Below are 15081 nucleotides of genomic sequence, written 5' to 3' on the forward strand. Positions count from 1 at the left end.
TCAAGTTTAAGGTCACATTTTTGGTTAAAAGGCAGACACTGATGCTATTCATTAACGTGAAAAATGGCTTGTTTTCCACTAACATTGAAATAAACTGGATGAATGTAGTCTTGCTGGCATGCACTTATAGAGAAAGCAAAAGGAAACACAGATATATTTAATTTGGACATGTAGCTTCAACAGAATTTTAGGTCTTTCTGGAGACAAGGAATCAGAAAGATTGGCTAAAACGAATGTAACAAGCAGAAGTTCATTTGCTGCTTTCAGAGGGCCAGAGAGCCCTTAAAGGAGGGTTCAGTGTCGACGAATTAGACACACGGTGTTTTTCCAACCCGTTACCTATGAAGAAGGACTTGATCAGCATGTAATTTATTTCCCTGCTGTTTTTAGGGATTTATTTTGGGGAGTGGATCAAAGCCCTGTGCATATTTGTGTATTTGCGACCCAAGAGTGCCAATTTCTTATTCATAGCAGCAAACCCCAAGTTTATTTGGGATATCATATTCATGCTTATATTCTCTGTGCCTTAATTGGATAGAGACGGGCATCAAAGATTCCTTGCGTATTATTCACATTGGAATGAAACTTCCCAAGCTTTTATTTTTTTTCTAATATAAAAAGTAAATTTAGAATGTAAGGCCATTAAGGCTGTACTTGCTCTGTTTAGGTTTCCGTCTCACATTTATGGCTTTCTATTTTTGCTAAAAAAAAAAAAAACAAAAACAGATCTGTACATTTTTTAAAAAAATGCATGTATCTCATTAAAAAAGTTTCCTAGTTCTAGCAAAACTCAGCAAAACTCCAAAGAATACAAGTTTAGAACATAAATATTTTAAGGCCCTATAAAATTGGCAGTGAGTATTTTTTCCCCTTTAAGACCATGTTCATTTCATTCCAATTTAGTACCACGATTATATTTCCAAAGCAGCTTTTCATACAATACACAATTATTTCATACAGGGTTGGGTAGGTCACCTCATTAAGCCTGCAAAGATCAAACCTCTTGTGATCCCCACAAATAGCCCTTGCATTTATTCCTAATTAAAATGGCCCTCCTAAATGGTCTTAAGTTTATCAATAAAATAACAAGCTAAGCAAAATAACCACTGGAAAGTTAGTGGGGCAAGGTGACCCGGTCCCCAAACCTCAAGCAGAGCCAACTGCAGTGTGTCCACAGTGGTGCCCTGCCACCTGTTGGCTTTGCTTACACATAACAGGGTATTGGTGGCCCTCCCAGCAGTGCAGCAACCCTCTCTGACCCCTGTCCCAGTTCATCAACGGGAGAGGAAAAAAGGGGCCATTTGAGAATTTCAGGCCTCCTGATTTCCCCCATCATTCATTTCTTTGGCTACATGTTTCTTCTGCTAATGCTAAAAATTTATGGCTGAGCACATTAAGGGCAGCACAAGTCCTTTCCTTCTTCTGGATTATTTCACAGTTTCCTGTCATAAGGAAATCCAAGAAGACGTGTCCTCAGTGGATTTTATGTGACAGTGTCTGCATCTATCTCAGGAATCTGAGGCGTGATGGATAAACTGTCAGTTGTGAAGGATGATATTTTCTCCATATTTCCATTATGAACCAGGCTGTCATCTCCTAATAAATTTCTCGCATTGGTATCCATTTATTTTACCAGCAGAGGGTCTGAGGTACTTGGGAAAGGCTCTGACAGCAGATCTGGCCCAGCTTGACAGAGCCGGCTCCACCTCATTTTGGGAAACTACATCGGTTCCAAGGACAGAACTTGACCTGTAGCCCTGGAGAATAAAAAACTCTGTGAGAGGAAGAGAGACACATGAGGCAAGTTCCTTCTTTGAAGCCAAAATAAATCAAGCCTGTACGACTACCATGACATAATATTATTTCTAAGTCAACCTTACAAACCCAGAGGACAAATGCTGTATGCAGCTATTTACTAAAGGCAATTAGACCATCACAATAGCGCTATGAATCTACAGGGACATTTAGATTATAACTAGGCTGAAGATCTCACTAATCATGCCCTCAGAAGGGATCTCGGTAGTGGTTTTCTGCTTGACCGGGAGTAGAGTCCACTTGCTTGATAAACATTTGATTAAAAATGACGCGACTGTCCCTGTGATAGAGACTATGAAGGGTAGGAGGAGCCATGAAACATTGAAATATAGTCCTACAGGTCAAGGACTTAAGCTCTGGCTGGTTTGGCTCAGTGGTTAGAGCCTTGGCCTGCAGACCGAAGGGTCTCAAGTTCAGTTTCCGGTCAAGAGCATGTATCTGGGTTGCGGGTTTGATCCCCTGGGTTGCAGGTTTGTGTGGGAGGCAACCGATCGATATGTCTGTCTCCCCCACTCCCTCCCTTCCACTCTATCTTAAAATCAATGGAAAAATATCCTCAGGTGAGGATTAACAACAACAACAAAACTTAAATCTAGCTGAGGAGACATTATACATAATTACAGTGAAGTAAAAGTACATTATAGTTAATATTTAATAAGTAATGCTAAGATCTTTGTCTCTTACCTTATTTAATCTTTACCTTTTTTATATCACACTGGTTGAGAGAGTGGCCACTGAGGGAAGCTGCCTGGGTTGGTCCCACCTCTGCCACGTACTCGTAACCCAAACACTTACGTGAAACTTCGGTGAAGTTATTTCATCTCTCTGGGCCTCAGCTTTCCTGATCTGTAAGACAAGCATAGGAATTATAACTGCCTCATGAAACTGTTATGCAGATTGAATAAATTAAGGCATAAAAACTGTTTAGCATAGTCCAGGACACAAAGTAAGCACACATCCATTTTAGCTATTTTTAACTCTTATCATCATGATGATGATGATCATCATCATGATGATGATTGTACAGTGGAGGAAAGTATGGCTTAGAGAGTTCAAGTAAATTGGCCAAGGTCATAGTCAGTAGGAGCCTGGCTCTACATCTTGGTTGTTAAGGAATCAGATCATAGGAAAGAGAGAAGCAAGGACATCCAAGTTGTAAATAAGACAAGGACACAATCCTTGAAGCTTAATTAGCTTTTTTCTTATGACCCTTTCCATTTCTAGAACATAAAATAACCCTTTTCTCCATAGCCCCAAGCATGCTATAGATGTTACTTAACAAGGGTTGTATAACAACCAGCTCTCTGGAGAAAAAATTTATGTGTACATGAGCTTATTGAAATTTTTATGCATATAAAGAATGAATAATGCACAATTTACAAATAAAATTTAATATAATACTCTTTGTTATAAATTCCATCCAGTTAATTGATACTCACAGAATACTTTTGATTATTTTGGCCAAACTCACATATCCGTAGCTAAAACTAAGGTTGCAACTGATAAAAAGTGTAGTTCTGGCATGAATATTGACTATTTCCATTCCTTAGCAAGGGTGTCGGAGCTTTACTCTTTTGTCAATGAATCAGATATTTCTTTTTAGTATTGAAAAAATAAGTCCTCTTTTTTGTGTGTGCTAGTCACGCTGTGATAGTGAAGACACAACATGCCTTTAAGTTTAATCTGCATCATTAACATTTCCCCCATCACTTTCTTAAGTTTAGGAAATCAATAAAAGAACAAATCAATCCCTAATTTGTAGAATTTCCCCATTTCTGCTGTAAAGAGTCCCCCCACAGCCAATGTCAGGCTACCAAAGTGACATCACCGAAGACGAGAAGAGAAACAGCCCATCGTTCTACAGCATTTTCACCCTGTAGATACAATCCACACAAATCATTCTGAGAGTGTGAACATAAAATTTGTAAAATAGTTAGGAAGTGAAGAGTTATATTACCTTTACTTTTAATGCAGTTTATCTAATTGTAAGTGCATATAATTGAATAAGAAATCATGGCTGTCGAGTAACGGACACAGCCGACGGGGTCACTGCAGACATCACTGGTACGTCAGCGTCGCAGGGCCAAAGCCGTGCATCACACTGTTAACAAAACACTTTCAATCTTGGCTCATTAACTTCTACCTCTTTACAAATTTTATATCATGAAAAATTAAAGCCTATATACTAGTTTCGTATTTACTGTGTTCACTTAGTATTAAGTAATAAAAATATTTGCATATTTATTTTTTATATTATAATTTCGTTAAGTTACAATAAAAAATTAGGATAATTTCTATAATGCCCAATATTTAGATTATTCTTATTTTTTCTTGTTATATAAGTGTCTGCTAAAAATATTTTGAAAGCTATTGCTCTAGATGATTTTTAAGGTTTTTTAAAACTTACATTTTATGATCTGATTTTTTTTTTTTTATCCTCACCTGAGGACATTTTTTGCATTTATCTTGAGGGAGAGAAGGAGGAAGAGAAAGAGAGAGAGACAGAGAGATAGAGAGAGAGAGAAAGAGAGAGAAACATCAACATGAGAGAGACACATCGAATGGTTGCCACCTGTAAGACCCAACCAGGGTTGGGGACAAACTGCAACTGAGGTACGTACCCCTAGCGGGAACCAAACCCAGGCCTCTCTGGTCCGCGGGCCGACGCTCTGACCGCTGAGCCAAACCGGCCAGGGCTGTGATGTGATTTTTTAGGTAACCGTCCACACAATGCCCAAGCACAGCCCTTTCTTCCTTTTTCCATTCCTGGTTCTTTTCCTCCTTACTTGCCTTCCTTCCTCCCTTCCATAAATATTTCTGAACTACAACTCTAAGCCCGATGACATTTTGGGCACTGGCAGAATTGGACCCTCTTTAGACCAGATAAGAACAATGGGAAGCTCCAGGCTGCTGCCCACAATGCGTGCCCTCACTCGAGAGAAGCCTTTGGCACAACCCTTCCCTGCAGCCTACCTCTTCTCTCACTGACTTCTTGTGTGAATTTCCCTTCTGCTCCCTAACTCTGCTGAATGCTCCGCAATTACCCAAACTTTGCCCTTTGCCTCTTTGGCCCTCTCTTGGTTCCTTGGTTCCTTTGCCTTTTTTCCCTCCCAATTTTTTGGCTTCTTGCTCTGAACAAAGCACGGCCTTCCCTGACCGCACCCCTGCCTCTGTTCACAGTGCCGAGCATCTGCCGTGGAGGCTTTCGGTCTTGCTTCCCACTGAAGGGCACGGTGCCTTGGCCCTGAGCAGGTGGGAAGACTCCACCTTCAGGCTGGCTCTTTGGCTTCTGATTTAATCCTTCAGTTCCTGGCAAGTCTTTGTCTCTGATCCTGGCAGCTTGGCTCACACTTTTGTGTTGAATTACCGTCATGGTGTATGGCTTTGTTTTTAACATTGAAATGTTTTTACTCATTCAAGAATCATGCATTGACTTCTTTCTGTATCTCTGGCAACATGTTGGGTACAAGGGCTAATAGTATAGTTAATCTTGGAAATTAATATAGTTAATCTCGAAAACTCTTTGTTAGCTTGAATAAGAAACAAGCAAGGATATAATTACTGTTTCGTGTGTTCAGGTGCCATAATAGAGATGAGGGACAACATTCTGTGATAATGCAGAGTATGGAGGTCATGTTATGAACTGGTGACTCTTAATAACCAGTATTAACCATGGTTATAATTTTTTTTTATGAGTTGGGAATACAACCAAGGTCCTTATTTTACTTTTCTTGGTGTTCCCAGCACAGGGCTTGGCATATAGTAGGTGGTTATTAAATAGTTGATAACAAAATGAGTGATGCTTTTCCTTATGAGAGAAAATAAATGTTTTTAGAAGAGTCAGCTTTATACCACAGTTTCAGGGAATGAATTGTGATGAAAAGTGAAGATTGCTTTTACTTGAGAGAGGCTGACAAATTTCCCAGAGCCAGGATCACTTTATGTGGTGTATGATTTAGGGGTGAGTGAGCATGCCAAAGCGCTCCACTTGAGCTGAGTGATGGGGAATGAGTTGTGGAGCTGTGGTCTTAGATGGTATTTTGTGAAAAATAGTATGAGATTTATGACTATTAAACAACTTTGTAGCCTCCCCTTCTTGTTTTGAAGCCTGCCAAATCTCTTCTCCTGTGGTCTGTATTATGTTCCTTCAGGGCGTCCATGATGTTCAGAAATACCCACTGGAAGGCAGATTTCCGTGGAAGGCGGGCACTCAGTGGGAAGGGGCTTGGATTTTACATATATGTCCGAAGACTTTGTTTTCTGTAACCACTCGGTGAAATTCTCACTTTGCAAGTCTCTTGTAGAAAATACGGTACTTTCCTTGACTTTTTTCCAATGAGGTTGCCAAAGTTCCACCTTCCTTCCTGCATTATGGAAATTGCAGAGTGCAGTATATTAGTGACTATTAGCATTATTGATGTGAGTTTAAAAAATCATTAGCAACTCTCAAATTGTGAACAGGAGAAAGATTCAGAACCTCCAGCGTGCTTTGACAAATCTGAAGCAGAAGGACTTCCCAGGCTGGGATGGGGATCTCAAGCCTTTCCTATGATTTATCAGCCTTTTCCGTTCCATTGTCACACTCAATAGCTTTAGAAGAAACAGATATTTCATCACAGAAAGCCAACCAGACAGGACCCTAATCCATGTTGTGCAAGTATTAGAAAAGTTTTGGAGAAAATTTTCCTCTAATTATGGGTTCATGTCAATATAGGACTTATGGATCAGAAAGGAGTCTTTTTTTTCCTTGAATTTTTGTGTTTAAATTTGAGAAATTTCAAAAATATAGAAAAGTTTTAAAATTTTTGTAATTTTCTAATATTTTGTCATATTTGTTTCAAGTCATCTCTAAATAGAAGTAAATAAACCTTATATAGAAAATAGAAGCCCCCCCCCTCCATTTCATTAACTCTGATCACTGGCAGAACCAACCATTTTCACAAATTTAATGTATAACTTTTATAATTTTTAGATGTTTACATAAACACATGAGATCAAAGGCTACATATTTACATAAATAATATTATAGTGCATTTATCATTTCCCAACTTGCATTTTCACTCTGTATTACATTTTCAGACCTCCTCAGATTGAGATAGATAAATCAGGTTCATTGCTCTTAAATACTAAATATGATTCCAGCATTTGGATGTACATTTTATTTATTCACTTTCCTCATTGACAGACATTTGAATTATTTCCAATTTTTTCTGTTATAAATAATGCTGCAGTAAACACTGTTTTATGTTCCACCTTACAGACCTGAGTGAAACTTTCCATAGTGTATATATTTTAGATGGAATTGCTGTACCAATGTTCAATTCTATACATATTGCTGCTAACTTACTCTCCAGTGTATTTGAACCAGTGCACATTCCCACTGGCAAAGACCAAGAAGACAGGAGTTTGTTTCCTTTCATTCTCTGTAGCACCTGTGGAGATTTAAATGTCTGCCATGATGACAAGGAGACGGGCGGGGACACTATCTCGTTGTTTAAATGTTCATCGCTTTGAGTCCTAGTGAATTTGACGTCTTTTTTATTTACGGACTGTTCAGGTTTTCTCTTCTTTGAATGGCCTGGCACTTCCTTTGTCCATTTTTCTATTGTAATTTACTGAGGGGCATATGTGCTCTGGATACTGATCTTTTATTGTAGATGGTATAAATATCTTCTACCAGGAGTGATTTAAAAAGTAAAACATAAAAGTATAATTCTTGCCATCGGTAATTAGGAAATTTGAAAAGGACTCAAAGGTTTGAGAGTATTTGTAGTTTTGAAGATTCAAATTTACCCAAATTTCTCTGTTCTCACTTTAGGCATATCTTAATCCAGGGAGGAAATGATTTACATCGCTCCACCTATGTTTCTATGATCTCATACTTGCTATACTGGGGGTATACTGCTTTGGTTTTGGGGGGGGGGTTCCTTATTCTTGGGCAGGCAGCATACACCTTTAAGACATTGTCTTGTCCATTTCTCCTATGTGATAATTGTGCTCTTCTGAATCATGCTTCTATGCATAATATTCAGAGATCAAGTGTGTATATCGCTATTGAAAAGGTTACATGGGCTTCATTCTGATAAAAGCCAAGTCAAAGACATGATAGAGTTTTGTGGTTTTTTTTTAATCCTCACCCAAGGACATTGTTCCATTTTTTGTTCAGATAGAGTGGGAAGGAGGAAGAGAGAGAGAGAGAAAGAGAGAAATATCTACGTGAAAGGGACACATTGAGTGGCTGCCTCTCACATGACCCAACCAGGGCCAGGGACAAACTGCAACGGAGGTACGTGCCCTTAGTGGGAACTGAACCTGGGTCTCTCTGGACCACAGGCCAACACTCTAACCGCTGAGCCAAACCGGCCAGGGCGAGACATGGTAGAGTCTTGATTGGTGATCATTTTTATAAGTATCCAGCCATGAAAGTCCCACCAAAAGACATAGATGGCAAAATTGTTCTTTCCTGGATTCTTTTCTGTGACTTGAGTTTATAAGTGGACACTGAGCAGGGAAGTAATTAAATGCTGGCATAGAATGACGACTGCAAGGCAGAACTCACGCCGCACAATTTTTGCTTTGACTACAATTGGAAATAAAACTAAATAGCTATTTTACTCTTGGTTACAAAACTCTAATGTTTTGCCCAGTCAGAGGTATTTGCTGAAAGGTAGTTTCTTCCAGTAATTTCAGGAAAAGCTGTCATTAAATTGTCAACAGCCCAAATTGAGATTAAAAGTACTAAGCAATATCACAATATAGCAATCTAAGATTCATATTGGAATTTTAGGCTTTTTTAGCGATGAGGTGGAGCAGCAACATTGGCAGAGGAAGAAGCTCTTCCCTCTTACAAAGGAAGTGTGGTGGATCTGTGGAAAGACAGCCTCCATACCCCATCCCATACGTCCTGCCTCAAGTATGTGAATAGATGCCGTTTGTAGAACACTGTTGTATGTCTCATTTGTCACATGCAGAACAGGAGACCTTGAATGCCAAATGGAGAAACACATGGAGACTCTAGTATTTGAATTTGAATCTCATTTCTGACTCTTTTATATCATTGCCATCCTAAATATCTAATGATGTAGTACCTAGCAAGTCTTATCTACTTTTAAAACATTTTTCTTGGTGACTGAACTTTTATCTTTCTGGACCCAATACCCTTGAATCAAGTTTAAACATCACATATTTCCCTTGGAGCTGGAGTGAAGTAATGCTACCTGGAATCTGTCTCTACCTAAGGGATAGAGCTTCTGATCTCGCACCATTCAGAATTCTGTATATAAGTCTCCACCGAAAGCTGCTTAATCAAACATCTCAAATGTCAGAAACAGGCTTTAAAGGGTTTTTCCTAGCAAGTAGGTCTAATCTCCTACTTAGTTTTGATTCCTATAATGTAGATAATCTCTTTGGAGAAAAGGCCTGCTCCTAGCAGGGCAAATATATCCCATAGAATGTATTTCCTATTCCAGAAAGAAAAATGTAGCATTAATGAAATTTACACTTTCATGAAGCTTGGAAAGGTTGTAAGCTTAGGATTTTGATCCTAGCAGATGTTCTTTTTCAGATATTAAAAAAAAAAAAAAAGTAGCATTTGATTCAAAAGTCTCAATAAGAGTTGCAGTGGTGATACTTTTCCTGTAAGGAGCCGCACTCTGAGTGACATGGTTCTGAGTGACACCTGACGTCACAGCACTGGTCCTTTCTTTCTGCCTGAGTCCTCTTGGGTGTAGAGTAGGGCAAAGAGAGAGTTAGCAACTGAGTCACCATATATAGAGTCTGAGGGTTAAAAAGTTGTTTGTGGACAATTCACAGACATATTTCATACCATTTTCTTATAGGACTTGGAATGGCAATGTTTTGTTGCTAACCATTATATTCCGATTTCACTTGGGTTCCTGAGCACTGGTTAAACCGGCCAGCACCCCCATTGCACGGCTGCAGTGGCTTCTATCCTTCGGCATGATCGCTTCATACTGTGGAGCCTTATGCTTTCATCTTTGTCTCCAAGCCACTGGGGTCCACGGAAACCAGTTTTGCCATCTACCCTGGAGGCAAAACTCAGCCTCTTCACTGGTTTCCATAGAAATCTACTCACAGTTGGTCATCCGAGGGAATTACTGGGAGAAGGTTGATGACAGAAATCCAAATCTGCACCATCCCCTGCGCTCAATCTCTCTGTCCGTCCTTTTCTTCAGTTCAGTTCAGCAAACAAAGAGCCCCTTCTCCCAGAGCCCCCCAGCTGTACTGCGGCTCCTCAAAGCTTCGTGGTCCACCCCGCACTCTAGTATGTTATCTCAACACAGACCACTCTTGCTTCCTGAGAAGAGTCCGTAATGTTTTCCGCAAACCCAGATCCCGAGGGGACATGTTTGGTAAACAGAGGTATTTAGTGTGCTGTTGCCTCACCCTGACATTTGCTTTTATCACGCAGGCTTCCGGGGACAGTGTCGATGCCTCTCCCGAGTGCCACTACACACCCCTGCCGTCGGCTTCCAGGGAACTCACCAGTCACCAAGGTAGGACCTCCGCTTTTCATTGCTCTCCTGGTACAGGGAGGTCGCTGGCCGTGCACAGTCTGGGCTCCTGAAGGCTGCCTCTGTGCTTTAGCAAGAACACAGTGCTTTTCAGTCCTTGATGAGAAAACCGTACCTGTCAGCCTGAGCGACTCGAACTCATATTAAATAGAATTTAGTGGCAGTCTACTGGGAAGGCAAATAAATCCATGGTATAATATACTTTTATGATTTTTTTCTTTAACTAAAGAGATCATAGCACTTAAAAATTACTAAAATAATTACCTCCAGCAAAAGGAATGAAGAGAAATAAGGAAACCAGCTAGTATTTGTAAAAGTATCATTGTTTGGGAGTATAATAGTTGTAATCTGTAATTTAAAAATAAATGAAGTCTGTATTACAGCTAAAAGGAATTTCAATTTGCCTGGAAATATTGAAGAAAATCAATCTGTACTTTTCCCTGAATTCTCTGATCCCCGAAACATTAATTTAGCTTCCCCAGTTTTTCCAAAGCCTTGAATTACTATTGCCATCTCTAGAGTCGGTATGGAATATAATTTAAAAATGTCTTATTTCTAAGCTGGCTGCTTAGGCCAAGGACTATGTGATCCCCTTTGTAGAAATTAGTTGGGACAGGAAGAGGCCATGCGGTGTAATCGTTTACCCCGTTTTAGCCTCGTTGTGACTGCTGCCACGTTTCCTAGTTGTGGCTGCAGGGTTGGAGGGTAGGAGGAAAGGCTGTAGAGATGCCCAGAAAGTGGTGGGGCTGGTCCTGCAGGAAGAGGTGGGTCTGGGGACATGGCGCCCTTCCACAGGAAATGACCCAGAGAGTAATCCCGGGTTCCAATCGGAGCGACTTGGGCTTGTGTCGCCTCTTTGATGTCTGGGCACAGTAGACGTTTTCTACATTTAAATGCATGTTGGTTCTATTAGGGTCCATCTGTGATTTAATTACATGAACATTTTGTGAAAAATCAATTTTGCCCAAAGTTAGGTAGAATGAATTGCTGCTAATATGTTATAGTTTGAGAGGCATGAATAGGTCTCCTTCACTAAATCTCCTTATGAAGGCTTTGAGCATAACCCTTCAGAGACTTTTTAAAAATTCCCCTAGGCAAATAATATTACCTAAGCTAGAAAGAATAACAAATTAACCCTAGCATGATATCATCATAGGTTTATTCATTGGTTTCTTACATTTGAATGAAGGTGATTTTTCTGTGTATAACCTGGTGAAGACACTGCGTCTTGGAACCCTCAAGACCACTTGCAGAAGTGGCCATGTCCATGACAATAAGATGTCACAACAGAAGGACACGATCAGATACATGTTGATCATGAAGAAGATAAAGATCATCTGTCATTGTAACAGTAAAATAATAAATCTGAACCTTAAAGAGATGGAATGTACAAAAATAAGTTTTGAAGATATTTTGGAATATCTTTCATACTTTGGAATATGAAAAAATACCTAAGGCTTAGAGCGAAAATAGGTGCTCTTGGGTGACAACATCAGTGGGAAAAATGTTCTTTCAATGGAGATAACAACAGATGTCTTGATTTTCCTGAGGAATATTTCTATACATTTATTGCACTTGCTGCCTGATCGGTGCTGATGACTCGATGGTGGATAAAGCAAGTTAGCATCATGAAATAGTGGCCAGGGCTTTGGGGTCTATGGTTCCAAGGACACCTGCAAAGAGAGAGGCAAAGAAGCTCATTAAGGCTGGATTATTATTGGACTGATCTATGTAGGGAAAAGATGAGACTGATATATTTCAGCTTGGCATGAATTGTACAATGACCAGTGGGGAAAGCCATATATTTTTGGCACCCAGAATGAAACCACTCAGTGTCATTACATATATTTAAGTTAAAGAAATTATTCTAAATTTCTGATTATATAAGTTGTCAAGCTATCTGAGTGTCATTTATTAATACCCTCATGGAAACAGTTCACACACATTTACCCAGAGAGGTACGTTCACATTGCGAAGGCAGATTACATCAATTCTCTCCCAGGTGAAATCCTCCCTGATGTCTGAAACTTGATCTATGAAACCTTAAGTGCAAGTTCTATTTGCAAATAATTTTTTATTCATCCAGTTCCCAATTTCTTTTCATTCCGCACCAACAAGTACACAAACTAGCAGACAGTAGTTCATGCGGAAATTGCTATTTTCCAACACATGCCATTTTTCCTTTACTTGTCCTTTTATGTAACTTCCAATGTCAAGAATAATGGGCCCAAGATTCATGTCCTAAGGGCTCTAGATTCAAATGCAAGAACAGTCTGGGCCCAGGATAATGATCAGGAGACAGGCGACTCTTCCATCTGTAACTTACAGGTGATCCGTATACACAGGGAGTGTCGTGGGTGCAGTACTTCGGCTTCCTGAATGAAATGTTTTCTCATCTTCTGTTTTGATTTTCTCCCTCTTGAGGTACTTTTAATGTCTGTTTCTATTTCCTTGATGCAATTGTTCATATTCTGCTTTGTGTGGCAGAGGTCAGGGAAATGTATATCTTGAACTGCTCAGAAATGAGAGCTCCCTGAGGGGCAGCACAGATCCGAACCTTTCTTCCCTTTTACATCACTGACTCCTACTCATTCTTCAGGTATCAACATAAATACCACAGCTCCAAGGAGGATCCCCTGATTTCACCCTACACATTTGAATTAGGTTGGGTTTACCTTTTCAGGGACTGTCTTCCTCGGCTTGAAGCTCTTGGGAGGAGTGGAGGAGATTTGTCTATTTGCTGACCACTGTATCTGCAGTACCTCCTACTTAATGAGAGTTCAGTGAAGATTTGTTCAGTAAACTATCAGTGATAGAAACCAGGAGAAAATCAGTAACTTAGATACCTCTGCAAGGTAGCTTGACTGCATCTGAGAAAAGAGACCCATCTTCCTTTGGGGGTGAGCACATACCAAAGAGAATGGCCAGCCTCCTGGACCTCAGAACACAGCTCTGTTGCTCTCAGAAACCCAGATATTATGGGTGATGATTGATTCGCTGCCAGACAGCATTTAGCCACATTGAATAACTTTCAAGTAGATAATTATTTTAAATCCATTGTTTTTAAACTCGGGTGTTTTGATAGTAGAAAGGGGATAAGACCTATGGAAGCAACCAATGGAACTGTTTTACTGGAACAGAAGCTCTCAAAGAGGGGCCTGAACGCTCGGCCTGATGTACCTTGTGGCATCGATATGGTTTGAGAATGGTCCACCCGAATCTCTCTGAGAATTCTGCTCCAGGTCTGAGCATGTCTTCAGAGTATGGGGATGCGGGCTGTGTCAGTGGTCTCAGCTGCTGCCCAGTGGCAGTCTATGTCCTACATGCTATATGGTATCCACAGCATGAAGAGTGTTGAAATGTTCATTGGAGAAACGGCTCTAAATATGCTGTGTGCATAGGACATACTCCTCTGCAAGCCCCATATTTCCACTCTTTTTCTGGTGACTGTTAGAAGTAGAATTTGCATTTATATAGACCATTGTGTCTTTTGGGAAGATATTTCTATTTAGAGCACAGACTATCATCCTTAAGACCACTCTATAAAGTGGAAATATTATTATTCCCATTTAACAGAGGAAGACACCGAGAATCCCTAGGAGAGACTGAGTCACTCAGCAACCAAGCCAAGGCAAAGATGGAAGTTCCCCGTCCTTGATTCCCAGGCCACCCCTGACATTTGTCCTTTACACAGGACATATGAAGCAAACGCAGGGCTAACCGTAGCGCTGTGCTGGAGGGAAGGGGAGAGAAAGGACAGGGAGAGGCACGGCCTGGAATGCCCACCGCCAGGTGGGTGCCCCTGGCTGTGCTCCGGCCGCAGAGAGTGCGGCACCCTTGCCTACTTCTGTAAAATAATTGCCGGGTACGCCCCTCTCCGACCCTTCTTTTAAATTACACATCTACAAATTCTGGAACAGAAACTTTGAGAAACCAAAGAGTGAAATGCTATGGTATCAGTCTGAATTCAGACAGGGAAAATAGAAGACACATTGTATATTCCAATTATGAAGGTTTTAATGCAAGGAATGGGCGACTTACACCTTCAGGGTTGGGCTAAGTCAGGGAAGCTGACACCTGGAGTCTCAGACTCTGATAATTCACAGGAGCTGGCTGAAGTTCTTGGGTATCTCAGGAACCCCTGGGAATCTCCTACTGAATTTCTACTCTGCAGCAACAATGGGGGTGATTCTTAAGAAGTTCACTTGGATACTGCTTCAGACATTAGGATGATCCACACATTCTCTCTGGATTTCCAAACCACACCCAGTATCTCTTTGGCCCGCTCTAACCGAGAGTCCTGTGCCAAGAGGGAAGACCTCAGAGAAGGTGGTGGTGGCACCTGGTTCAAACAGACAGTCCGGCGCATCTGCCGTAACCCTGCCTCACCAACCGCCATCGCGTTCAAGGTCCCATTCCAGTTTATTTGCACACTCATTTTGCCAAGTAATGCAAGCCCAGTGAAAATCTTCAAATTATTAAAGTTTTCCCATTGCATGACAGTCTTGAAGATGGGCCATAGTTAGCTTGTCATATCAAGCATTGGACTTTAAATGTATAAAAGAAAGAAAACCAGAAACCAAGAGGAAATCTGCTATGAAAACTTGCTTGGAGATGATAACCATCCCGTTTCTATTCATCCTTGGCAACGTAGCCATTATTTTTATTGACACAGTTGTTAGGTGCTCATCCTCTTCTCCAGCAAGGGGTTTGGTCTATTTGTGTTTGAAAT

At 40.5% G+C, this 15081-nt stretch overlaps 1 protein-coding gene across 2 annotated transcripts in view; it reads left to right on the forward strand.

The window, feature by feature from the left end:
• The window catches only part of LRMDA (leucine rich melanocyte differentiation associated), a 1094111-nt gene that overhangs the window by 856775 nt on the left and 222255 nt on the right, over positions 1 to 15081 (forward strand). For both annotated transcript variants that reach the window (XM_036264919.1, XM_036264920.1), the window contains exon 6: positions 10247 to 10331. In XM_036264919.1, the coding sequence (XP_036120812.1) occupies positions 10247 to 10331 (85 nt within the window). The remainder of the gene's footprint in view (positions 1 to 10246; positions 10332 to 15081) is intronic.

Source organism: Molossus molossus, unplaced genomic scaffold (assembly GCF_014108415.1).
Source record: "Molossus molossus isolate mMolMol1 unplaced genomic scaffold, mMolMol1.p scaffold_m16_p_17, whole genome shotgun sequence".
NCBI classification, from domain to species: domain Eukaryota; kingdom Metazoa; phylum Chordata; class Mammalia; order Chiroptera; family Molossidae; genus Molossus; species Molossus molossus.